This window comes from Eumetopias jubatus, unplaced genomic scaffold (genome assembly GCF_037043125.1).
Source record: "Eumetopias jubatus isolate StellerSeaLion01/CBP00866 unplaced genomic scaffold, mEumJub1_p1.0 scaffold_8, whole genome shotgun sequence".
NCBI lineage: Eukaryota > Metazoa > Chordata > Mammalia > Carnivora > Otariidae > Eumetopias > Eumetopias jubatus.
This window is the reverse complement of record NW_028274814.1, coordinates 47,233,541-47,260,289: the sequence shown is the minus strand read 5'-3', so window position 1 is coordinate 47,260,289 and position 26,749 is coordinate 47,233,541. Positions and strand designations below refer to the sequence as shown.

Here is a 26,749-nt window from a genome sequence, read left to right as displayed (position 1 = left end):
TTTGTATTTTTATCTTCTCTTTAACAATCTCCCACAGCAATTCTGGCATTTTACTCTGTTTAACATGGGCTATTACTTTCTTCAATCTTCTTGGAGTTATTTTAGCAGTTTATCAACACCCTCTCACAACATCTTGCCAAGTTATTACATTTTATGCTTTAAGAGAGTACTCCAGTGTTGATAAAATCTCCCTTATCCAGCTTTGTGTTTCTCTCTTGATCTAACGCCTCTGGAATCTAATCACATTGTGTACTCTCTAGGTTGCCATTAAATATTGGTCAGGTCTGAATTTCTCCTGAGTGTCAAGGTTAACAGCTAATCTTAGTTATTGGCTTTATGATCAGGAGGGGAAGGAAGGGATAATCATAAGGAGAGTGTGTAATTTCTTTGATGGCAGAGGATTCAGCATCATCTTTAAGCAAGGATAAACTTTAGACTTTAACAATGGAGAATATGCTACTTTCAAAGGTCTAGATAGCTCAACATTTAGACAGTTCTAGATTTTTGAGGTTTTTGAGAAAGCTTTTATGAAAAGACACTCTACAAATGGTGGAAAGTATTTGTAATACAGGTATCTGACAAAGGAATTGTTTCCATATTGTTTATATATTAGTTTACAACTCATTATATATGTTTTTATAGGATGATTTGCCTTTTTAATTTGCAAGACACACATAAACATAACAACATATCTTATAATAAATATGTGTATGTGTATATATATATATATATACACATACACATATCTTACAACCCATTAAAAACAAGACAAATCATCCTATAAAGATTGGCAAAATATCTGAATAGAGAGTTCACCAAAAAAAATATTTTGGGATGCCTGGGTGGTTCAGTGAGTTAAGTGTCTGCCTTTGGCTCAGGTCATGATCCCAGGGTCCTGGGATCCAGTCCTGCAGCTGGCTTCCTGCTCAATGGTGGTGGGGGGGAGCTTACTTCTCCCTCTGCCTGCCGCTCCCCCTGCTTGTGTGCTCTCTCTCTCTGACAAATAAATAAATAAAATCTTTAGCAAAAAAGATATAGGGCACCCGGGTGGCTCAGTCCGTTAAGCGACTGCCTTTGGCTCAGGTCATAATCCCGGAGTCCCAGGATGGAGTCCCGCATCGGGCTCCCTGCTCAGCAGGGAGTCTGCTTCTCCCGCTCCCCCTCCCCCCTCTCATGCTTTACCTTTCTCTCTCAAATAAATAAAATCTTTAAAAATATATATATATATTAATTGCCATAAGCACATGAGAAAATGCTCAACAGATTATCAGAAATTAAAACTACATTTAGATACCCCCACATACCTACTGGAATGGTGAAAATTAAAAAGACTGACCATATCAGATGCTGCTGTTGATGTGGAGGAACTGCAACTGTCCTACTTTTTAATAGAGGGAATGGTACAACCTCCTTGGAAGATATTTTATGTTTACAAAATTAAACATACATTTTCTTTTTAAAAAAACAGCTTTATTGAGGTATAATTGATATACAAAAAAACTGAACGTATTTAATGTGTACAGTTTGATGAGTTTGGACATATGCAAACACCCACGGTACCATTACCACAATCGAGATAATAGACATATCCATCACCTCCCAGATCACATGTTGAGTGTTCTTATCACAAAAAAATACAAACATATTTTCTATATGACCTAGCAATTCCACTACTAGGCCTTTCCTCAAAAGATTAGAAAATAATTGTCCCACAGAAAGACTAACAGAAATATTGATGTGATTTTATTTCTGATAGTCAAAAAGTGTTAACAACCAAATGGGGTAATGGATAAGCAAATTATTATATATTCACAAAATAAGATTCTGCTTGGCAATGAAAAGGAATGAACTGCTGGTCTATGCCACAATCTGGATGAAACTCCTAAACATTTTACTGTGCAAAAGATCCAGACTCACAAGGGTGCATGACTCCATTTATAGAAAATTCTAAAACCACCAAAACTCATCTCTGTTGATAGTAGATTAGTGGCTGCCTGGTTCCTGGGATGAACTGCAAAGGTACATCAGCAAACACTTTGAACTGAAGGAAATGTTGTATATTTTGAGTGAAATTGCATATCTTAATTGCGTCTCCTTAGGAACAAAACTAAATTTCACTCAACTATGATAGTGCAATCCCTATATTCTCCTATATATGCATTTCTAATAGTCCTATGGATAGAATATTTTGGTGATAACATAGGTAGAAATGTTCATTTCTCCCCAAACTTTTAGTCTTCTTTCTGTCCCAAAATGGAAGGAACGATTTTGTTATCTGCCTTTTATCTTGCATAATTTTGTTTTGAGTGATGATAGTAGTGACCAGAGCTATATATTCAAGGCCATCTAGGAGAGTTTAATCCTATATTAAATGGGATTATTCTCTTCACATTTTTTTTCTTTTCATTTCTTTGTCTTCTACTTTCCTCTCCATTCTCATTTCTTTTTCCCTTCACAGTGTCCCTGTCAGAACAAATATGGTGTTAATCCTGAAGCAGCTTGTAGGACGTCAGCTGCCTCTCTAGATTTTTAATGTATTTATTGAAAGAGAATATGAAATCATTTGAAAATTCTGATGAGTACAGATTTGAAAAGAAAATTGCTTCCTAATAATCTAACTCTAGCCTAATAGCATTACCATCTTGAATATTGACGATAATATTCTGAGTACCTTTTAACTTTATTTTCCTTTTCCTCTTTCTGCTTTCTGTTTGTTAGGGGTGTGTAGGTGTGCGTAGGGCCATGATAGCGTCCGAGAAAGAGAGAAAATTGTTTTTGTTCTTGCTTCAGTAGCCAGCTTGAAACATAGCTTTCTAATCTTTGATTTCATCACCTTTAAGTTTGTCTTTCTAAACATAGGATTGTTGTGCCTGGGCACCTGTCTAAACACATATCTTAAATCATGTCTTTTAATTAATTTTCTTATCTTCTATGACCCTGGAAGGACACCAGTTATGTAATATTCTTGAAACAATAGAAAAAATAGCTTCTTGAATATTTTTTTTGTTCGATGGGTATCCTCTATCAAGAAAATAGGAATCTCTGAACTTGTTACTTCTTTACATTTTAGTGAACTTCCTCTTTCTTTAGCAAATGGTGCTTTTTTTTTTTGTTTTACAGGAAGAAACTGTTTAGACAATATTTGACTCTATCAGACACACTGTTACTTTCATTTTGAGAAATACTGCTTAACATTGCCTTGTTTTTCTAAAGTAGAATAATTCTAGTTTGGAGCTTCTATTGAAGATACTAATAACATTTTTACATTCAATTTAAAATTTTGAAGAGAGGTTTTGGAAGAGATGACACAAAGCCCCCAGATAGCCACCCAGACTGATCACAGGAATCAAGGAACCAATGAAAAGAAACAAGGTAAGGACATTCACAGTAGTTCAGAATGAAAGTTATAGATGGAAATTATGCCATTATGTTAAAAGCCTTCCAAGGTATGGGATGGGTTTTGTTGTTTTTTTCATCAAGGCAGAAAAATCCTTCTTTGAGTTAACATCTCCATAAAATGAAAATTGTGACAATGAAAATTCAGATTTGTAATTGGCTGTTTTGTCTTATGAATGGAGATTATTTTAACTGATAGTGGAGAGGGATTAACCACAGTTTAAAATTATTCAAGATTTAATTTCATTTTTACTAAGTATTTAATAAAACTAAATACTGGAGAAAATGTTAAATTTGATCTGCATACTCCTTCAAGGCCCAGATGCAGCCACAATATGAAAAATTTGGCCAATATTTCTAATGTCTTAAAAGATTGTTTGTGGACAGTGAGTGGAGTCACAATAAGCCAGACTTTGGGGTACTTAATAACAGAAAGATTATCTCCCTCTCCTCCTCTAATCTAAACAATCACTAGTACTCTGATGTCCTTGAAGATGTCTCTGGCAACCTTAAGAAAGATAAGAAAAGAAAATTCACTTTAAAACTAAAACGAGAAACTAGAAAATAACTCGGTAGCTTTGGACATACTAACTAGCAAGTTCAGAATATGTAAGATCCAAACTTGAAATCTAGCAGAAAAATCTTTCAAAGGTATTTCAGCAGGGGTCTTCATAGTCAAAATATGGTAAAGAAGAGAGGCTAAAATCCATTAAATACAATAATCAATTTAGGGACTCTGGTTGGTTTTAAGTATTTGCCATTTAATTTCTTTTCAGTCTACTAGTGCATGCAAGTGTCAAAAGTTATTGTTACTGCAGTTCATATTAGAATGCATAAATACTTATTCCTCATTTTTTTTGATAATTCTGTCTAAGGTTAGATCAAAGAGGGTTGGGGACAATGGGATCAAATATTAGGTGATAATATGAAAATATCAGAACCAAAAGTTTTAAGAATGCTTTCTAGCCACTCATAAAATCAATGTTAATTTCTACCCTAAATATCAATCATCAATATGAATTTATATATTTTATGTATGAATAAATGATATATATTACAAATATAGTCTGTAATTTACTAAGTAATATTATGTATATGTATATTAGATATAGCATACATAGATATATAATTTGAACTTATAAACACCATTGTAATAGTTAATTTAGTGCATGATATAATTTATCTTTTAATATTTTCTTTTATATTATTCTCTCTTATTAGTAATTTGTTAATTTTTTCCCATAGCTGTCAGCTAAGAAAAAGTGTATTTTATTTAGTTTTAAATTCACTGGTCACCCTGGATTTTTCTTCTTATCTCTACTTGGAGATCATTGTCAATTTTAGAATATATGCTGCGGAATCGAGCACGGAGGAGATCAGCTCCAGAAACGGAGAGAAATTACTTGAGTCAGCTCTATGGGGAAAGTAATTGGAATCCTTAACTGTGTAGATTATGATAGGGATGAGTTTAGAACTATTTTAGTTACATTATTAATAGGTTTTTATTGAGCTGCCCGGGGATATTACCTGTTTTTACTTTCCTTTGTTGAACACATTATAAGGGCTGAGCAACTTCTTTGAAGTTCATCTGTCACTACTAAATTCACAGTGGGAAACCAACATTTCCTGTTCTTTTTATTTTTTCGATAATTTGTGCAGGTACAGGTATTGATCATTTAATATAAGGATAAAGAGAAGGAACTTATAAAATGAAAGCCATTTATATTGAATGTAGAAAAGTAGATTTTAGGGCTCAGGACAGAACATTTAATCTATGCTGTTTGGTGGTATTGAGAGTGTGGGGGCGGAGGATTCTTCTGGGTTATATGACATTTCCTAGCTTTATTGTGGCATCGAAGCATCGAGAGAGTCTTCAGTCATCTCTTTTCTCTGATTATTTGTGAAAAGATATGCCCCAACATGAATTAGCCTTTTGGTTCTAGTCCCGCTATTTCTGTGCTACACGTACAACAAAAGCCATGCTGTTTCTTCACCACAGTCATGGCACAGGCATCTTATTGAGTCTGGTGCTCTATGCATGTAATGACACATTGCCTTGACTGATGATATAGAAAAAGGAGGAAAATACTTGTTTTCTTGATGCCTGATATTTGAAGAAAACTAATAGGGAATTAGAGAAATTAAGAAGGTGACACTTGAAAGGTGATTAAAACTCCATTAGACAGAGCCTGGACTACAGTTTGGAACTGAGGCATATACAGAAATAAAAGGTTGAAAACACAGGTGTATGTTTTGTTTCTCCTCTTTATGTCTTTGGTACATTTGAGGGAGGGTCATTTCTCTTACCTAGGAATACCCCCTCCATTTGTACTTCAGACCACAACCCCTGTAGCTTGTGCAAGAATTCGTCTTCTTAATTTAATTATTCCCTCCCTTTCTTGCCTGCATTAGCAATCTATCCCTTCCATATTAAATCATCCCCAAATTCATAAAAGAAACATTGTGTGTTCTATCTTTAAAAAAAAAACCCTATAATAATCACCCATCTCATTCTAACTAACTACTTCTTTTCTTGCTCTCATACACACAGCACACGTTCTCTGAGTCTACATGCTGATTTTACTTCCTTACTTCCAGCAATATGCCCTTATTCTGTCTGACTCTGAAACCATTCTATCAAGGATATCAGTGGCCTCCAAGTGCTCCATTTGATTTTTCTACCTCCACTGCTACCACCCTTGTTTACGAGATCCCCATAATTCGATTGATTAGAGTTATAACTCCCTAAATAGTCTCTCCACGCACTAGTCACAGGGAACTTTTTTTTTTTGAAGATTTTATTTATTTATTTGACAGCGAGAGACACAGCGAGAGAGGCAACACAAGCAGGGGAAGTGGGAGAGGGAGAAGCAGGCTTCCCGCCGAGGAGGGAGCCCGATGCGGGGTTCGATCCCAGGACCCTGGGACCATGACCTGAGCTGAAGGCAGACGCTTAACAACTGAGCCACCCAGGTGCCCCAATCACAGAGAACTTTTAAAAGCATAAATGTAGCAGTGCCAAACATCCACCTAAAACAATTCAGTGGCTTCCATTATACTTTGAAGAATGTCAAGTTCTTTCCCAGGGCCTTCAAAGCTTAGCATCATTTTGCTCCTAACTAGTCACTATTCCATGCTACTTCGGACCTTATCAAACTTGTTCTACTTGGGCCACATTCTTTTCAATTCTTTCCTGATTTAAGGCACTTGAACTTGCTGTTCTCTTTGCTTAAAATGCTTTCTCTGGTTTATTTCACATAAATGGCCACTGCTCATATTTTATGTTTTGGTTTTAATGTCGCTTCCACAGAATTCTACCCTCCCCCACACACTATCTTTTCTGGTCATTTTCCCTTTATCTATCACCCTGCTTATTGCCTTCCAGCTCTTGTTGCAATCTGTAATTTTTAATTTTTTTTTCAGTTGACTGTGTCTTTTCCACCAAATCCAAATTCCAGGAGAGCATAGATTATGTCATTTTGTTTATTATTATATTTATGGAAACTACCACATAGTAGGTGATCAGTAAATATTTGTCAAAGAATGAACAAAGAAACAACGCTGGTACACAAGTGAAGCATTGCAGTTGATGCTTATTATGTAGCTTTGAAATTCCAGGTGGTCAGAAGAAATGCACAACTAATGACAGGACTTTTCAGAAATTTGGCAGAAACAGACAGGTTAGACATAATTCCTAATTATATTTCTCACATAGTTGAAATAATAACAGTCTGGTGGCTCAAAAACAATGCTAGTTTTCTCTTTGCTGCATTCCCTCTCCCTCCTTATGGTACTTCTTAAAAATTACTTTATTATGAATTTTTATAAGTACCAATATTTTCATATGTTATGCATGATAGTGTAGATAGCTCCATACTTTTGGAAGAACACCTAATCAGTATATGCCAATTTATTTACCTTTGAAAATTTTTTCTTAACAGGATAATTAGACAAGCGTGCAAGACATTTAAACTATAGTTCTAATTCTGGTTAAAACTAAAAAGGGTGAGACAGCCTAAATGCCCATCAGAAAAGGATTTTTTTTAAACAGTATAGCTACATAAAAGTATTATCAGTCATTAAATTTATATTGTCAAATTATTCTTTAACATGATGTATAAATCCAGGTGTTGCACCTCCAACTTTTAGTGGCTTAAAACAACAATCGTATTGCTTGTGGTTCTAAGGTTTAGGGATAAGGACAGATTCAGGAGGAATGGCTCTTGTCTCCTCTGTTATGTTGGGCTCCAGAACAGTGAAAGTAGGAATTACAAGGTCTCTTAAGACTTGGGCTCTAAAGTTTCAGTGTCACTTTTTTTTTTTTAAGATTTTATTTATTTACCCAACAGAAAGAGACATAGCAAGAGAGGGAACACAAGCAGAGAGAGTGGGAGAAGGAGAAGCAGGCTTCCCTCGGAGCAGGGAGCCCAATGTGGAGCTTGATCCCAGGACCCTGGGATCATGACCTGAGCTGAAGGCAGACGCTTAACGACTGAGCCACCCAGGTCACTTTTACCAGTCTATTGCTTAAAGCAAGGCACAAGGTGATTCATATTCAGGTGGTGGGGAATACAGTAGATCTCTTGATGGAAGGAGAAGCAGGATCATGTGCCAAAGGGGTGCTGGACACAGGGGGGCGTGATTCATTGGGGGCCATTCTTTTTTATTGTTATGTTAATCACCATACATTACATCATTAGTTTTTGATGTAGTGTTCCATGATTCATTGTTTGGGCATAACACCCAGTGCTCCACGCAGAATGTGTCCTCTTTAATATCCATCACCGGGCTAACCCATCCCCCTACGCTCCTCCCCTCTAGAACCCTCAGTTTGTTTTTCAGAGTCCATCGTCTCTAATGGTTCCTCTCCCCCTCCGACTTACTCCCCTTCATTCTTCCCCTCCTGCTATCTTCTTCTTCTTCTTTTTTCTTAACATATGTTGCATTATTTGTTCCAGAAGTACAGATCCATGATTCAACAGTCTTGCACAATTCACAGCGCTCACCATAGCACATACCCTCCCCAATGTCTATCACCCAGCCACCCCATCCCTCCCACCCCCCACCACTCCAGCAACACTCAATTTGTTTCCTGAGATTAAGAATTCCTCATATCAGTGAGGTCATAGGATACATGTCTTTCTCTGATTGACTTACTTCACTGAGCATAACACCCTCCAGTTCCACCCACGTCATTGCAAATGGCAAGATCTCATTCCTTTTGATGGCTGCATAATATTCCATTGTGTATATATACCACATCTTCTTTATCCATTCATCTGTCGATGGACATCTTGGCTCTTTCCACAATTTGGCTATTGTGGACATTGCTGCTATAAACATTGGGTGCACGTACCCCTTCGGATCCCTACATTTGTATCTTTGTGGTAAATACCCAGTAGTGCAATTGCTGGATCGTATGGTGGCTCTATTTTCAACTGTTTGAGGAACCTCCATACTGTTTTCCAAAATGGTTGCACTAGCTTGCATTCCCACCAACAGTGAAGGAGGGTTTCATTGGGGGCCATTCTTAACAGTCAACCACACACGAGAAGAACAAACTGTTAACTGAAAACATAAGAATATAAAACAGTGGGTCCGTGATGATTGTACTCATTTAAAATCATGTGTATTTGTGGGGGAGGTTATATGTGTGAAAATAGGATTAGAGAGATATATGGATGGAAGGATGTTAACCCACATGATAATGCTGGTTATGTCTAAGTAGTAGAAATTTAGATGTGTTTTATTTTTTTAAGATTTTATTTATTTATTTGATGGAGAGAGAGAGAGAGAGATCACAAGCAGGGGAAGCAGCAGGAAGAGTCAGAAGGAGAAGCAGGCTCCACACTGAGCAGGGAGCCACCCTGGGATCATGACCTGAGCCAAATGCAGCCGCTTAATGACTGAGCCACCCAGGTGCCCCTTAGATGTGTTTTAAATTTAATATCTTTCATACATCCACAAAGGAAAAATGTTTATTCAACAAAAGAATAGCTCTTCACTAGGAAGAAGATAGGAATGGTAAATGCCCTCAATAAGTTTATCATCTATCTTTTTTTTAAGATTTTATTTATTTATTTTAGAGAGAGAATGAGATAGAGAGAGAGCATGAGAGGGGAGAGGGTCAGAGGGAGAAGCAGACTCCCCGCCGAGCAGGGAGCCCGATGCGGGACCCGATCCCGGGACTCCAGGATCATGACCTGAGCTGAAGGCAGTTGCTTAACCAACTGAGCCACCCAGGCGCCCTATCATCTATCTTAAAGTACCTCCTGTAACATTTAAAATTTCATAAAATTTTACATTAAGGATGTTTATAATCACATAAAATAACAAAAAAGTTTTATTTCAAAAAAACTTATGTACCATTTTTTTTCCCCAAATGGACACTAATAATTCCAGACCAGGAAAAAAAAAGTGTCTTGTTCAAATTCCTTTGCTCGTTTGTAGCAAAAAATCTCAATTCCAAATCTTTGGACTGATTACTTATGAACTTTCAAATATGCTATACTATCTAGCCTTTAAAATAAACTTTTCATTAGTTAGAAAGTAGATTTTCTTAAAAATATTCAAGGAGTGTTAGGATGTACTGATATTGTACCATAGAAAAAGGATACTGAAGGCCTGGGGGTAGCTCCAGGTCTTAAGAAATTCTACCCTAAAGAATTATATATATTTGATTCCTTGGACTATGACAGTAAAATCAATGGTAACACTTGATTGAATGTAAAGATGAACTGAGAGATTTCAAAAAAAAATAGGGGTTGGTATTTTTTCCATATATCAAACAAATAATATGTTTGTGTTATCTTATGAAATATAGGAATAAATTGCCAAAAGAAGTTTGTTAGTTATGGTTATGAATGCAAATTTAGTCTTTCTTTTACCTGTTTCTAAATTTAATTTTTTTTCAGGTGTAAAGGACAAGTGTAAGATGACAACTTGCAGGTGTGTTACATTTGCATCTTTAATTATTAATATTATTCTAATTATTTTATTAGGTGAGTAAATTACATTTTTTATTTCTTTACTTATTTTTTTCTTTTGAATGATCATTTTCTTTTCTGCCTCAATCATGATTTTTTCTCATTATTCTTACTCTTTTCCCATTATTCGTGATTTAATGAGTATCAATGAATGGTTTATTATGAATTACATGACCTACGTAAAGCATTGGGAGATGCAAAAATGATTAAGAAAAAATCATTCACCCTGATAATCTCCCATTCCACCCAACATTCCCATACCAGTGGCAATCACTTCTTTGATTTCTGTTGCATAGGTTAGTTTTGCCCATTTAAAAATTTTTTCCATAAGTAAGATCATACAATTTTATGTATTCTTTGCATCTTGTTTTCTTTGTTCCATATCATGTTTGTATGATTCTTCCACGTCATAGCATGTAGCAAAAGTTCATTGACTCATTGTTGAAGGGAGTTGGAAAAGCTTCATGCAAAGAGCCAGATAGTAAATAAATTTGGCTTTGTCAGCCATACAATCTGTGTTGCAAGTACCCCACTCTGCATTGGTAGTGAAAATAGAGCCACACATGATATATAAACAATTGACCTTGCTGTGTTTCACTAAAATTAAACATGGAAATTTGAATATTGTATAATTTTCATGTGTCGCAAAATATTACTCCTCTCTTAATTGTTTTGATTTTCTATTATTTATTATTGTGTCGATTATTTTTAAAATGTAAAAATATTTTTAGCTCTGATTTTTGGCCTCAGGTTGTAGTTTTCAGATCCTCGCTATAGAGTATCTCATGCTATATATTAATTTATTAATCACTCTACTTTTGATGGACATTTGGACACATTTTGACTACTGCAGATTATGCTGATTTGAACATCCTCATACTTTTAGACTTTTAGCGAATAGTGGGTATTGTTTGCAATATACTTATGAGAAGAATTAGTAAACCATGGAGTATGTATAGGTCAGCGTTAGTAAATAATTCCATAGATTGTAGATAATCCAACCCAAAGTTTATGACATACTGGTCAACACTTTGTTGTCAGTTTTACCTATTTTAGCTATTCTGATGAGTGTGTGTTAATACCTTATTGTGACTTTAGTTGACATTTTCCTGATGACCAATACTGTTAAGCTCCTTGTTGTATTTGTAGTTTAGTCACAGTATTTTGTGATGGGTATATTCAAATACTTGGTCCATATTTTTATTGAGTTAGCTCTTTGTTTTTTGTTTTGTATTTCTATTGTAAATATCCTCTACTATGTAAATATAAGTATAGTAAAAAATTTTTATGAAGCTTACATTTATTTTCTGTATGATGTCTTTCAATAAAGGGAAGTTCTTAATTTTTAGGTAGTTTTAATTTTTTTAATTTTTTTCTCTATTTTTACTATGTTTTACATCCTGTTTAAGAAATTTACTGTACTCCACATGCATGAAGATATTACTCTAGAGTTTCCATTGTAACACTTATTATATTTTTACTAATTTCACATCCAGAACTATAACGCTTTTGAAATTGTTGTAAGTGTTTGGGTATAATGTCAAATGTATTTTTCTTCATTCAAATAGTCTTCTGATCTGAAACAATTTATTGAAAAGTCCACAGTTTACTTTACAGTTCATTCCTGGTGTTGTGCATCCTGAATTTGGAAAAATGTATAATGACATGTACCCTTCATTATGTTATCCTACAGAGCATCTTCACTGCCCCAAAAGACTTCTGTGCCCCATGTATTCATTTCTCCTCAAACTCCACTGGCAATCACTAATCTTTTTACTGCCTCCTTTGTTTTGACTTTTCCAGAATGTCATACAGTGGGAATCATATAGTATGTAGTCTTTTCAGACTGGCTTTTTTCACTTAGTAATATATATCTAAGGATCCCTTGTGTCTTATGGTTTGAGAGGTTTTTGTTTGTTTGCACTGAATAATATTCCATTGTCTGATGTATCACAGTTTATTTATCTATTCACTTACTGAAGAGCATCTTGATTGCTTCCAAGTTTTGGCAATCATGAATAAAGCTGCATTAACAACCATATGTAGGTTTTTGTGTGGACAGAAGTTTTCAACTCCTTTGGGTAAATACCAAGGAGTGCAATTGCTGGATTGTATGATAAGAATGTGTTTAGTTTTGTGAGAAACCTCCAAACTGTATTTCAAAGTGCCTGTACTGTTTTGCATTCCCACTGACAATGAATGGAAGTTCCTGTTACTCCACATCCTCGCCAGCATTCGGTATTGTCAGTGTCCTGGATTTTGACCATTCTAATAGGTGTGTGGTAACCCATTGTTGTTTACATTGGCGTTTTCCTGATGACCTGTGATGTGGAGCATATTTTCTTATATTTATTTGCCATCTATATATCTTCATTGCTGAGGTGTCTGTTCAGGCTTTTTGACCATTTATTCATTTATTAATTAGGTTGTTTCCTTTCTCATTGTTGAGTTTTAAGTGTTCTTTATATGTTTAAATAGTAGTCCTTCATCAGATGAGTCTTTTGGAAATACTTTCTCCCAGTGTGTGGTTTGTCTTCTCATTCGCTTGACATTGTTTTTCACAGAGCAAAAGTGGTTAATTTTAATGAAGTACAGCTTATCAATTATTGCTTTCATGGGTTGTGACTTTGGTGTTGTATCTAAAAAGTCGTCACCATATCCATGGTCATCAAGGTTTGCCTCTATGAAATCTAGAAATTTTTTAGTTTTGTGTTCACATTTAGATCTTTGATATGTTTTGAGTTAATTTTTGTGAAGGATGTAAAATCTGTGTTTGGATTCATTTTTTTGCATGTGAATATCCAGTTGTTCTAGCACCATTAGTTGAAAAGACTGTCTTAGCTCCATTATATTATTTTTGCTCTTTTGCCCAAGTTCAGGTGACTACATTTATGTGAGTCTATTTCTGATCTTTCTTCTCTATTATACCGATTTATTTGCCTATTCTTTCATTGATATTACACTGTCTTAGAGATCACTGTAGCTTTATAGCAAGTCTTGATGTTGGGTAGTATCAGTCCTCCAATTTTATCTTCTCCCAAATTAAGTTGGCTATTCTGTACTTTTTCCTTCTCAATATAAACCTTAGAATTAGTTTATTGGTATTTATAAATAACCTGCCTAGATTTTGATTGGGATTTCATCAAATCTGTAGCTCAAGTCCGGAAGGAACTAACATATTGACAATATTGTGTCTTCCTAATTATGAACATAGAATGTCTCTCTAAAAACTAGTTCTTCTTTGATTTTGTTCATCAGAGTTTTGTACTTTTCCTCATATACATAATATAGTATATATTTTATTAGATTTATACATAAGTATTCAATTTTGGGGGGTTCTAATGTAAATCATATTTTATTTTTAATTTCAAATTACACTTCTTTATTTCTGGTACATGGGAAAACAATTGACTTTTGCATGTTAACCTGTATCCTCCAACGTTGCCATGATTATTTATTAGTTCAAGGAATTGGGTTTTTTTTACTTCTTTCAGATTTTCTACAGAACAATCATGTCATCTCTGAACAAAGGAATTGTTTTGTTTTGTTTTGTTTTAGTTTTTTTCAGATTTTCTATAGAACAATCATGTTATCTCTGAACATCTCCCCTTTCCAATATGTATGCCTATGACTTCCTTTTCTTGCATTATTGCATTACACAGAACTTTTAATTTGATAATGAAAAGTAGTGGTGAGAAGGGAAAGCTCATTCTAGTGGGAAAGCCTCCAGTTTCTCACCATTATTATATTAACTGTAGGGTATTTTTGTAAATAGTCTTTATCAAGTTGGGGAAGTTCCCCCTCTATTCCTAGATTACTGGGAGTTTGTGTCACGAATGTTAGGTTTTTGTCAAGTGTTTAATTCATAGGATCATGAATCATGTGATTTTTCCTTTTTAGCCTGTTGATGTAATAGATTACATTAATTGATTTTCAAATGCTGAACCAGTCTTGCAGATATGAGATAAATCCCACTTTGTCATGGTATATAACTCTTTTTATATATTGTTGGATTCAATTTGCTAATATTTTGTTGAGGATTTTTATATCTATGTTCATGAAAGATACTGATCTGTGGTTTCCTTTTCTTATATCTTTGTCTGGTTTTGGTATTAGGGTAATGCTTGCCTCATAGATTGAGTTAGGAAGTATCCCATCTGCTTCTCTCCTCTGAAAAAGATTGTAGAGAATTGGTATAATTTCTTCCTTAAGTGTTTGGTAGAAATCACCAGTGAACCCATCTGGGCCTGGTGCTTTCTGTTTTGGGATAGTACTAATTATTCATTCAATTTCTTTAATAGCTACAGCCCTATTCATATTGTCTGTTTCTTCTCATTTGAGTTTTGGAAGATTGTTTTATTCAAAGAATTGGTCCATTTCATCTAGTTTATCAAATTTTCGGTCACTGAGTTATTCATAGTATTCCTTTATTATCCTTTTGATTTCTGTAAGATCTGTAGTGATGTCCTCTTTTTCATTTCTGATATTATTAATTTGAGTCTTTTCTTTTTTTTCATAGTTAACCTGGGTAGAAGCTAGCTGATTTTATTGTTCATCAAAAAACAAGCTTTTGATTTTGTTGATTTTCTTTGTTAATTTCATACTTTCAATTTCATTTATTTTTGCTGTAATCCTTATTATTTATTTTCCTCTGTTTAGTTAGGTTTAGTTTTCTCTTATTAGTTTTTAAGATGAAAACTTAGATGATTGATTTTAGATCTTTTTCTTTTCTAAAGTATGCTTTCAATACTATATATTTTCCTGTAAGCTTTGCTTTTGCCGCATCCCACAAGTTTTGATAAATTGTGTTTTTATTTTTCTTCAGTTCAAAACATTTTAAAATTTCTCTTGAGATTTCTTCTTTGGTCCATGTGCTATTTAGACCTTTGTTGTTTTATCTACATGTTTTGGGAAATCTTTCATCTATCTTCTGTTATTGACTTCTGGTTTAATTCCATTGTGATCTGAAAGCAGACATCATATGATTTCTTTTCTTCTAAATTTGTTAATGTGAGTTTTATGTTAATTATTAATTTAAATAACTTGCCAATCTTCATTTGGAAGTTTATGTAAGCATTCAGATTATCTGCAAATAGAAATGCTTTTATTTATTCTGTTGAAATCTTTATAACTTTCAGTGTATTGCCTTATTTTACTGGATTGAAATTCCAGTACAAGATTGAAGAGAAGTAGTTAGTATTGCAACCTTATCTCTTTCTTAAATCCATGAGAAAGTTTTTAAATATTTTTCCATTAAGAATGGTTACTTGTAGGGGCACTTGGCTGGCTCAGTCAGCTGAGCAACCAACTCTTGGTTTCGGCTCAGGACATGATCTCAGGTAGGAGCTAGAGAGTATAATGTTAAGTGAAATCAGTCAGAGAAAGACAAATACCATATGATTTCACTCATATGTGGAATTTAAGAAACAACAAACAAGCAAAGGGGAAAAAAGAGAGAGAGAGAGAAATCAAGAAACATACTCTTGATTATAGAGAACAAACTGATGATTATCAGAGGGGAGGGAGGTGGGGGATGGGTTAAATAAGTGATGAGGATTAAGAAGTGCACTTGTGATAAGCATGGGGGGATACATGGAAGTGTTGAATCACTATATTGTACACCTGAACTTATATAACAATGTATGTTAACTAATTGGAATTAAAATTGAAAAAAAAGAAAAAGGTGTTAAAGGTTTTACCTTCTATAGGTACTTAGCATCAAATGACTGTAGGTGATAATTTGTTTTATCTTCACATACCAGAGATCACCAGCATCCCATTTATGACTGGTGTTTGAATCAATGCCTTTAAAGTGAATCATGTAGACAATAAATACCGTATCTCACCCTTAAGGTTTTGTTCCTTTAGACCCACTTTTGGTACCCAAAACTGATTCACTCTGGGTGCCTTCAGGAAAATGGACACTGAGAAATGTTACAAGAATAGGACTTTAATATGGGAATTAGGAATAACATCACTGTGGAAGTAGTTGAGGAGTGATGGTCTGGAAAGCTGTGTAGCTGGAGGAGAAATAGTCACTAATGATTTTGGCTTAAAGCACTAATGAGTTTGTAGAACCAAAGATTAAAGGAAAGTCTAAAAATACATCTAGCTGCCAAGACTACCAAAGTCAAACTCATTAAAAGGCCTGTGAAGTTCTTATGCCCTTGGTCTCCCAGGATAACCGTTTCTGCTTTACTTCTACCTTCAAAATCTCATGTGGGTTCTTTTCAGCATCTAACTCAGCCATACAGTGATAGTGGTATCTAGTTGACAATAAGCAATCAAACACACATATTGTTAATTATATATTCTGTTTTATTCTTTTAATTGCTTCCTTAGAAATTAAAGCATGTGTCCTAGATTATAACAGTCTAATATAAATTAGCATTTTTATTACCCCCAGATAATGATAGGATTTTGTTATATTTCACTTACCCAAAAGTGATACAGGTGACTTAAGACAAGTAAAATCACACTGGTAGCCCTATGAAGGATGATGTATCATAGGCTGGAGTTGAAAGGAATATCAGTAACCTGTCAAATCCTGAACTGCTGTCATTTAACCTAACATGCAATTTGTCTTTCAACTTGTTGCATAATAGATATGCAATTCTGGTTATGATCAAAATCTTACATCACAATCTTGTCTTTCCCCATTGATCTCAAAATACAGAGGCATATTATTTCATCTGGCCATTAATATATTGTGTTTGTCTCATTTCCACTTTTAGCATTTAGGAGTACTCAGGATTCCTGCCCAGATGATTGGATTAGTTTCCAAAACAAATGCTATTATTTCTCTAAAGAAGAAGGGGATTGGAATTCAAGTAGACACAACTGTGTCACTCAACGTGCTGACCTAACTATGATTGACACTGAGGAAGAAATGGTAATTTGATATGCAATTCTTATGCAATTTCTTAAGTAGGGGCATTGGGAATATTCAAATGGTAATATGATTTTTAAAAATTTTTCACACATCTGTCTATGCAGAAGATTTTTAGAACATGCCATGTGAGATGCAGTTGAAAAACTTGGTGATGTTTGGTTTGAATAGTGTAAGACTTATATCAAGTAGTAGACTTGACAGCTATCTTTGTATTTTAAGGAGTATAAATAGAGGAATTTATAATATTTGGAATCCTTTTAAAAGTCAGTACTCCATAAAGACAACTGTTTTAGGAAGGATGGGATTCTCCAATCTACCCCCTTTGAGGAAACTTCTTCTGACTTAGTCCTGCTTTGCTCTCTCTGAGTCCCCGTAAGAGCCTCCATCAGAGCACTCACTACCAGTAATTGAATAGGTATGTTACTGAAAGTCTTAGACTGAAGCATGAGTTTCCACTGAAGACACACTATGATTTATTTGAAGTTGCCACATTTGCTATACCATAAAGGCAGGTACAAATTAAAAGCTTAATGGCCCTTTTTAAAATAAATATTGATTTACATGGCAAAAATCTTATATGAGTAAAGGAAATCTCCTAGAACTTTAACAAAGGATTGTGAAACTACATACTTCTGCACTTGTGAAATCTGTTCTTTCCCTGAACCACTTATGTGATAAGCATACATTTTTACTCTTGTTTAGTCTCTTTAAAAGTTAAGGGTCAAGATATGATTTCACTCATATGTGGACTCTAAAAAAACCAAATGAATAAACAAACAAAAAGCACAATTAGACCTAGAAATACAGAGAACAAACTGATGGTTGCCAGAGGGAAAGCGGTGATGGGATGGGCAAAATGGGTGAAGGGGTGTGGGAGGTACAGGCTTCCAGTTATGGAAAGAATAAGTCACAGGAATAAAAGGCACAGCATAGGGAATACAGTCAATGATATTGTAATAGCTTTGTATAGTGACAGATGGTAACTACACTTGTGATGAGTATACCATAATGCATAAATTTGTTGAATCACTATGTTGTACACCTGAAACTAATGTAATATTGTACATCATCTGTACTCAAATAAAAAAATTAGGTAAGGGGTCAATATAAGAGGTAAGATAACTTGAATAATTTGCAGTTAAGTGTTTAAAATGTTAAGCAGCACAGCACAGCATTTAAAATTGTTAAAAGAGAATTCTCTTAATTCTGTGGTCAATAAAATACATTTATGTAATCTGCGTGAAGATTGATTCAAATTTAAATGGATGTGAGCTGGACAGGGAAAATTTATAGTGCAAGAAAACTCAACAATTTTGGTTGCAACAAAAGGTATAGAAATCCAAATAAAACAAAAAACTAGGTATGTGAACAGTAGACACAGCAAATCAACAAGGAAGATGCAGACTCGAGTTAATAGGAAGATTTGTATGTAGTCAGTAGTTTCACTGCTAAATTTTGCAAGACTTTTGCAGTGAACCGTCTGAGAAATTCTTAAATTGTCTTTTATAGTTCCTCTTGTGGGGAAAATGTCTAAATTTGCAACAAGATGGAAAAATAATGAGTGCTAGTAAAATTTTTGAGAGGTAAAGAATTAACAAGGCAAAATATTTTAAAAATCTTCACTTATAGGAATCTTGTCAGCAAAGGCTGACAAAAATAGTGAATATCATAGAACACAAAGATCAAAGCATACCAAAATAATTAGTTTTGAACTTAAAAGAAGTCATTAAACATATCAGCTAAGAATGATTGTACTCTTTGAATCAAGAAAAGAGACTTTGATCCTACAATTTCCTGATATATTTTGGAAGTCATAGATGCCTATATTTACTACATAATCTGGGCAAAATTTAAGTGACAAGCAAAATGAGGTAAAGCTATCTGTGAAGGAGTGATAAAAATAATATATAGAAGAATTTTAAAGGACTGTTTACTTAAAACAGCTTAATTAAAATGTTATATATGTTTACTTAAATTACAAAATGTTTTCCTTAGTTAAAATGAGATATAGCTTGTTTCATGAAATAGTTTTCATATTTATTTCCACTTATGTAGAGTTATTTTGCATCTTTAACAAGAAGCCACATGGGTATTCTTTTAGTGAGCAAATAATAATTAACATTTTTCTTAGGACAGGCTTTAGGAAACTTATGTCCCTGTTCCCTGTCACTAAGACCACAACTACTGAAACTCATCCAATTTTCCCAGTTATCCAATAACATATATACTGTTGGTCATCAATACATTTATCCTTTCTCACATTTTTTTCTGCCTTCAAGCAAGCTCTTTGCTAAACCTAGAATATGAATTGTCCTCTTCTTTCTTGTCATCTGTATTTATTATGGAATATTCTATTCTTCCCCTCCAGATACACCTCTTAGAGCACATCCTATATGCAAGTGCCTTATAAAGATTCAGATACTTCTGTCTTGTAAACTAAAATTTCACTTTGGATTTATTACAGTCACATTCTTCTCCTTATCCAGGAGGATATTTTCTAACTCTATGTTTACATAAGTTTCTTCACTATAAATGAAACCCTATGAATCCAGGGACAGTGTTTGATTAATCTTTTCTTTTATAAACCCGAAGCTTAGCTCGATGAGTTAAATTTTTTTCCAAATAAATTTATGAAATGCTGCAGAAAATGGTACATTAAAATGTCAAAGTTATTATTAGTGTCACTGTTATAGACAGGAATGGACCATAATGTTGTGAACTATATTCCTCATATTTATCATAAAATTGAAACATGGAATGATAGAATGTCAAGTTTGTGGTTTCCCAGATATTTAGTAGCATAAGAGACTCAATGACTTTCTGTACATAATTGTATAGTTAAAAAGGCTCCAAGGCAGCAAGAAATTTCAACACTGAATGAATAAAGAGAGAAGGAGAAATAGGAAGATAAAATTATATTTTTCCCCTGAATGATCTCTTTAGAAGTAGAAATTTGGGGGCAGAAAAATAAAATTTGAGAATTAAATTCTAAAGGAATTGGATATATGGAGGGTGTGTGTCTGTGTGCGTGCCCATGTGATCCTTTTGGGAGAGAATTTGAAGTAAAATATAACATTAAAATCAGCATACTAGTATTTACTGGGAAGTGGAAAAACATTATAATAAGTATCTAATGATTAGAAAGGCTGTGTAATAAGTCATTTGAAAACTCTGGCTTTCCGGGAGTTTACAGTATTAAAATCCTGGAGGAATAGATTTGCATATAGAATATCTATCAATTTGGAATCAAAAAGTATCTTAAAGAAAATTTATCTCACATCTTTGTTTACAAGTAAGAAAACTAATTGTCAGAGGGTAAAATGCTTTTTCAAAACCCCGTTGCTATTTTCTGGTGAAGCAGGAGTTGAGCATTTGTTGCCTTGCTCCTCACAACCTGCAAAGCAAGGGGGACACAATAGGTTCTAGTAAAAACTAAAAAATATATAAAATTTATTTCATCTCTAAAGGCATTTCTTAAGCGATACAAATGCACTTCTGATCATTGGATTGGGCTGGAGATGACAGAAAATCAAGCAGGACGATGGGTAAATGGAACCATATTTAACAAATGGTGAGTTTCTTTCTTTGGGGGATTATTTAAATTTAGATAGCACAGCCTTCTCCAGAACCTTGGCATTAGCTGCATTTCTCTAGAGCCCAAGGTTTGGGTGTGTGTTGGAAAAATGAGATAGGGAAAACAGTATCATGTACTGAGATTAGTTCCAAGAATCAACCAGGGAGGTTGGAAATCAGGATAGAAGAGGGAAGATCTTAGTTGGTTATTTTGAAAATAAAGACCAGTGATTCATAAACACAGACCAAAAAAAAAAAAAATCCAAAAAACATTTGCCTGATTTTAACCTATATTTTCCAATTTATATCTATTCTTCAAACTTCATGCTACCTGTTTGTTTACATCTTTTACAGTTCAAGTTAAACTTGTTCATTTTAACCTGATTTTATCTGGCCTTCATATCTTCCACTTTGCAACATTTACTGCACAGATGACCTCCAAATAACCACCCTAAATGGTGACTGCCAGCCACTTTACCACTTAGTTTATAATAGAATTTCTCAACAGCAACACAACTGACATTTTGGGCTGAATAATTCTTTGTTGTGGGGAAGGGGTGCTGTCTTGTGCATTTTAGGATGTTAGCAGCATCTCTGGCTTCTACCTATTAGGCAGTCCTCCCCCCCACCTCCACTTACGACAACCCAAAATGTCTCCAGGTGTTGCCAAGTGTGTGTTGGGGGGTGGGGTGGGGAACACAAAGCAAAATCGTGTTGTGTTAAGAACTATTGGTTTATATAAACTGATAGTTCCACTGATTAAACATAACTATCTTAATGTCAGTGTAATAGGTATAAATTCTTGGAAGAGGAACTTTTATGGTCTAATTTGGTAGATATCTTCCCCTTAGCAAGAGAGGACTGTGCCACAGCACACTTTTTCAGGACTCTGGACAGATATTTTTTAAAATGGGGTCATTGGGCAAATGAGAAATCACAGGATTTTTTTGGTACATGGTGTTTAATCCCTTTATCGTAGGTTTTCTGTGAGAGGAAATGAAAAATGTGCTTACCTAGATGATGATGGTGCAGCAACAGCTAGATGCTACACAGAAAGAAAATGGATTTGCAGGAGGAAAATGCACTAACTTAATGTTTCTATAGTGGAATTGCAACATGCATACCATGATTTTTGTAATTCTTTTTTTCTTTCCCTCTGTATAAGTTAATTTTCAACACTTCACTGCTTTAATGTTCTAGTCTGATAATACATCTTGATAATTGTCAAAATAATTTCCTTCAACTTATTTTTCTACTTTTCAAGGTCTGGATCTTTTTTATATCAATGTTAGAAGACTCCTGTAATTAATTTCACAGGATCTATAAATCAGTTTGGAAAGTGTGGTATTTATAATATTTCTTATTCATTTATAATATATATCTTATGTTGGTGTTTGTCTTCTTGTATGATTTATAGTTTTTCTAACCAGTCACTGCATGTTATTTATTATATGTGTCCTTATTAAATGTATCTGATGTTTATGCTGTTGCAATGATGTAATTTTATTATTTTTTATAATAGTTACTTTTATATATGGAAATGTAATTCTTTGTGTTATTCTTCTCCTCTTCAACATACATTCTGAAAGCTCATAATTCTAATAATTTGTGGATTCTTTTAAATATTGTAAAACATAGCACCTAATAATAAGTTTTATTTTTTCTTAGAACTATCACTTAATTTTTGTCTAATTAAAATGTGTAGAACTGCCAAGACACTATTGGCAGTAAACATTATTAATTTGTTTCACATTCTAAAGAAAATGCTCCTAACATTTTCTTTTTTTTAAGATTTTATTTATTTAGGGCACCTGGGTGGCTCAGTTGGTTAAGCGACTGCCTTCGGCTCAGGTCATGATCCTGGAGTCCCGGGATCCAGTCCCACATCAGGCTCCCTGCTCAGTGGGGAGTCTGCTTCTCCCTCTGACCCTCCTCCGTCTCATGCTCTCTGTCTCTCATTCTCTCTCTCAAATAAATAAATAAGATCTTAAAAAAAAGAAATCTATCACTATAAAAAAAGATTTTATTTATTTATTTGAGAGAGAGAGAGACAACAATAAGGAGAGGGAGGAGCGCGCTCCCCACTGAGCAGGGACCTTGACGTGGGGCTCGATCCCAGGACGCTGGGATTATGACCTGAGCCAAAGGCAGATGTCCAACTGACTGAGCCACCCAGGCACTCCTGGTGCCTAATATTTCAACATTATCAGTCTTTTATTTCATTTTTATGCACTTTTTTTAAGTTAAGGCAGTTCTTTTCTGTTCCTGTTTCCTAAAAAAAAATTTTCAGTAGAAAGGGAATTTGAATTTTCTTATATGTTTTTGTTTCCTTCATCTATTTGGATGTTCTTCCTTAATCTTTCAATGTGGTAAATGACACAAGTTTTCTAATATTAAATAACTATTTTGAATTCCTAGATCAAATTCAACTTGGCTATCATATTTATTCTAAGTTGACTTATTCTGATATTTATTTTTTAATATTCCTATGCCTAAATTCATGAATGTGATTGCCCTAAGATATTCTCTGGGGGGATTATTGGGATTATTGTTTCAATAATTCAATGAAGACATGGTTGGAAGATGTGTTGTTTTACATTTATGGTATAAAATTGTGAATAGTAAGTTTAATGTGTCTAAAAAATTAATTATTGTTCATATTTTGTGCATATTTTAGATTAGATTTAGATTTGTGATCATCAGTGCACCCCAGCACCAACCTTTGAGAGTCACGGGAAAAGTATATTTATGGAGTATAATATAAGGATGTAATCAGAATGAAGTAAAAGGTGCTAAGCAAATGTAAACTTGAGGAGATCCATGTTGTTTCAGTAAAAACAAATTTCTAAGAGCCATGATAGTGAGAGTAATCACAGCATTGCTACCTTTTTCTCCTTTTTTTTAAGTTTTTTTTTTTTTTTGAGAAAGAGATGGAGGGAGACAGCTCACAGGCACGTGTGAATGTGGGGAAGGGCAGAAGGTGAAAGAAGTAGATTCTCTGCTGAGCAGGGAGCCAGATGTGGGGATCGATCGCATGACCTTGGGATCATGATCTGAGCTGAAGGCAGACGCTTAACTGACTGAGCCACCCAGGCACCCCTCCCTTTTTTTTAAAAGAATTTTTTTTTCACTCTCCAGAAATGAAACTAGCCAGGAAAGACACACTTACCAATAAACAAGGCAGAGATGGTCCTTGGACCTGAGGAGGAAGAAGTGATGTGTGGACACTACGAAAAACCTGCTTACACACTCACTGGACAATAAGCAAATGCATACTCAATCTCTTCTATCCACAATTCTGAAGTTTTACAGATAAATCATAACATCTCTCATGGGCTCATGAATTTTGTAATACATCTTAATCAAATTGTTTGTTTAAACAGAAGTTCTGCCAAAAAAAAAAAAAAAAAATGTTTCCCAGGATCTGTCAGACCTAGTGGCAGGCCTTTATAAGACCAAATATTTGGGCGCCTGGGTGGCTCAGTCGGTTGAGCGATTGCCTTCGGCTCAGGTCATGATCCTGGAGTCCCGGGATCGAGTCCCGCATCGGGCTCCCTGCTCGGCGGGGAGTCTGCCTCTCCCTCTGACCCTCTTCCCTCTTGTGCTCTCCATCTCTCATTCTCTCTCTCTCAAATAAATAAATAAAATCTTTAAAAAAAAAAAGACCAAATATTTATCAGTCAATAATTAATTACACAGGTTCATTTTAGTTGAAGATAATAATAATTTTGTTCAGTTATTTAAGTTATTTATGCATATTTAATACAAAAACAATAAATTCTGTTCCATATGGTAGTAGCAATATAAACTTTAGTCATGTGTAGTAGGTTTAATAAAATTCCTCCTTTTCTCTGTTATGGGTTTAATTATGTCCCCAAGTCCTAACCCTCAGCACCTCAGAATGTGACCTTATTTAGAAATAGAGTCATGTAACAGATGTAATAGATAAATGTAATAGATACAATGAAATCTTTAGGATGGGTCGAAATGTCTTTAAGACTGGTGTCCTTATAAGATGGTAAAATTTGGATTTAGTGACAAATGCTCACAAAGGGAAGACTATGTGAAGACACAGAGAAAAAGCAGCCATGTGATTGAAGTGATGTATCTATAAGCCAAGGAACGCCAAGGATTACCAGTTCTGATGAGAAGCCAGAAGCGCAAGAGAGGATTCTCCTCTAGAGCACTCTGAGAGAGCATGACCCAGCATACACCTTGATCTTGGACTTCTAGTCTCGAGAACTGTGAGACAATAAAATTCCGTTGTTTTAAGCCACTCAGTTTGTGATCTTTTGTTATGGCGGCCATAGCAGTTGTATTATCAAGATCAGCTTATTTCCATTTCTATGTTTCAAGAAACATAGAACTGAGTTTTAAGACACTCAGTTTGTGATCTTTTGTTATGGCGGCCAATACGTTGTATTATCAAGATCAGCTTATTTCCGTTTCTATGTTTCAACTTTCTCAGATAGCAGCCTGAGCTAGAGTGTCCCTTCCTTGTTTCAGGGCCCTTACTTAAATGAAAAAAAATTGGTCCTCCCAGAATTTCAGTCTAGTCACATCTCATTTTATCTACCACTCTGCAAAATACACAAAAGCAACTCTCACCAAATCATGCCAGTCTGTATGTCCATACCCAGTGAACATGCTTCAGTTAACATCTCTCAGGTCATCTCAAGCAGAATTTAACATTTCTTTTCCATTCCTCCCTTCTTTAAATACTGTCTTCCAAGAATTCTATGACACCATATTCCCCTGAGATTCCTCCTTGCTTCCTGACTTCTCTGCTTTTTCTGATTTCAGTACACACTCTCTGTTACTGCCATATTTGTTAGTCTTTCTATAGTTTTAGGCCTTTTCTCTTTTCTCTTCCCATTCCTTCTTAGGGAATCTCTTTTACACATTTAGGATCAACATCCTCTAAAGGATCTTAAATTTACACATTCAACAGTGATACTTTCTCTAAATTCCAGATTACCTAACTATCTACTCCACTTCAACATCTCAATTATACTTTTTTTTCTTCCAAATTTTTATTTAAATTCTAGTTAGTTAATATATAGTGTAATATCGGTTTCAGGAGTAGGACTTAGTGATTCATCACTTATATATAACACTCAGTGCTCATCATAACAATGCCCTCCTTAATACCCATTCCCCAATTTAGCCCATCCCCTACCTCCCTCCCTCATCAACCCTATTTGTTCTCTATAGTTAAGAGTCTCTTGTGGTTTGCCTCTGAATATGTCTACAATTTATCATCTTTCCCTCAAAATATGTCCCTTCTCAGCACACTAAATGGAACCACCATCCAACAAAGTGCATAAAAACAGAAACCTGGGGGCACTTGGATGGCACAGTAGGTTAAGCGGCTGCCTTCAGCTCAGGTCATGATCTTGGGGTCCTGGGACAGAGCCCTGCATTGGGCTCCCTGCTCAGCAGGGAGTCTGCTTTTCTCTCTCCCTTTCCCTCTGCCTCTCCCCCTGCTTGTGCGCCCCCTCTCTCTCTCTGTCAAATAAATAAATAAAATGTTTTTTTAAAGATTTTTTAAAAATTTATTCATTTTTCAGAGAGAGAGAGAGCACAAGCAAGGGGAGAGGCAGGCAGAGAGAGAAGCAGGCTCCCCACTGAGCAAGGAACCCGATGCGGGACTCGATCCCAGGACCCTGGGATCACGACCTGAGCCAAAGGCAGATACTTAACTGACCGAGCTACCCAGGCATCCCATAAATAAATAAAATCTCAAAACAAACAAACAAACAAACGACAACAACAAAAAACCCCAGAAGCCTGGTATTGTCCTTAATATTGGCTTTGTTCCTCATCTACCATTTTTAGTCAATTTAGCAGGAATAAATAGAAATATTCAGCAGGTAACTCACTGGCAGAACTGTATGCTGGG

The 26,749-nt window shown here is 34.9% G+C and overlaps 1 protein-coding gene across 2 annotated transcripts; it reads left to right on the top strand.

The window, feature by feature from the left end:
- Nucleotides 1-3,132: 3,132 nt before the first annotated feature.
- Nucleotides 3,133-25,123, top strand: CLEC2B (C-type lectin domain family 2 member B). 2 transcript variants are annotated; one of them, XM_028119786.2, is made up of 5 exons: nucleotides 3,133-3,372; nucleotides 10,311-10,397; nucleotides 17,117-17,274; nucleotides 20,742-20,845; nucleotides 22,112-25,123. In XM_028119786.2, exons 1-5 carry the CDS (start codon nucleotides 3,303-3,305, stop codon nucleotides 22,137-22,139), a joined length of 447 nt encoding a protein of 148 aa, XP_027975587.1. In that variant the 5' UTR covers nucleotides 3,133-3,302; the 3' UTR covers nucleotides 22,140-25,123. The 2 variants fall into 2 exon arrangements, with proteins under 2 accessions (XP_027975587.1, XP_027975586.1); XM_028119785.2 differs by lacking the exon at nucleotides 22,112-25,123 and adding an exon at nucleotides 21,827-22,105 and having other exon boundaries at nucleotides 3,135-3,372.
- The last annotated feature ends 1,626 nt before the right edge of the window (nucleotides 25,124-26,749 follow it).

What these genes read in the sequence shown, in the direction of transcription:
- CLEC2B (XM_028119785.2), top strand. Translation starts at nt 3,303, where the DNA reads ATGACACAAAGCCCCCAGATAGCCACCCAGACTGATCACAGGAATCAA. An exon ending in AACCAATGAAAAGAAACAAG is followed by an intron (nt 3,373 to 10,310) that starts GTAAGGACATTC and finishes ATTTTTTTTCAG; the next exon opens with GTGTAAAGGACAAGTGTAAG. An exon ending in GGAACCATATTTAACAAATG is followed by an intron (nt 20,846 to 21,826) that starts GTGAGTTTCTTT and finishes CCTTTATCGTAG; the next exon opens with GTTTTCTGTGAGAGGAAATG.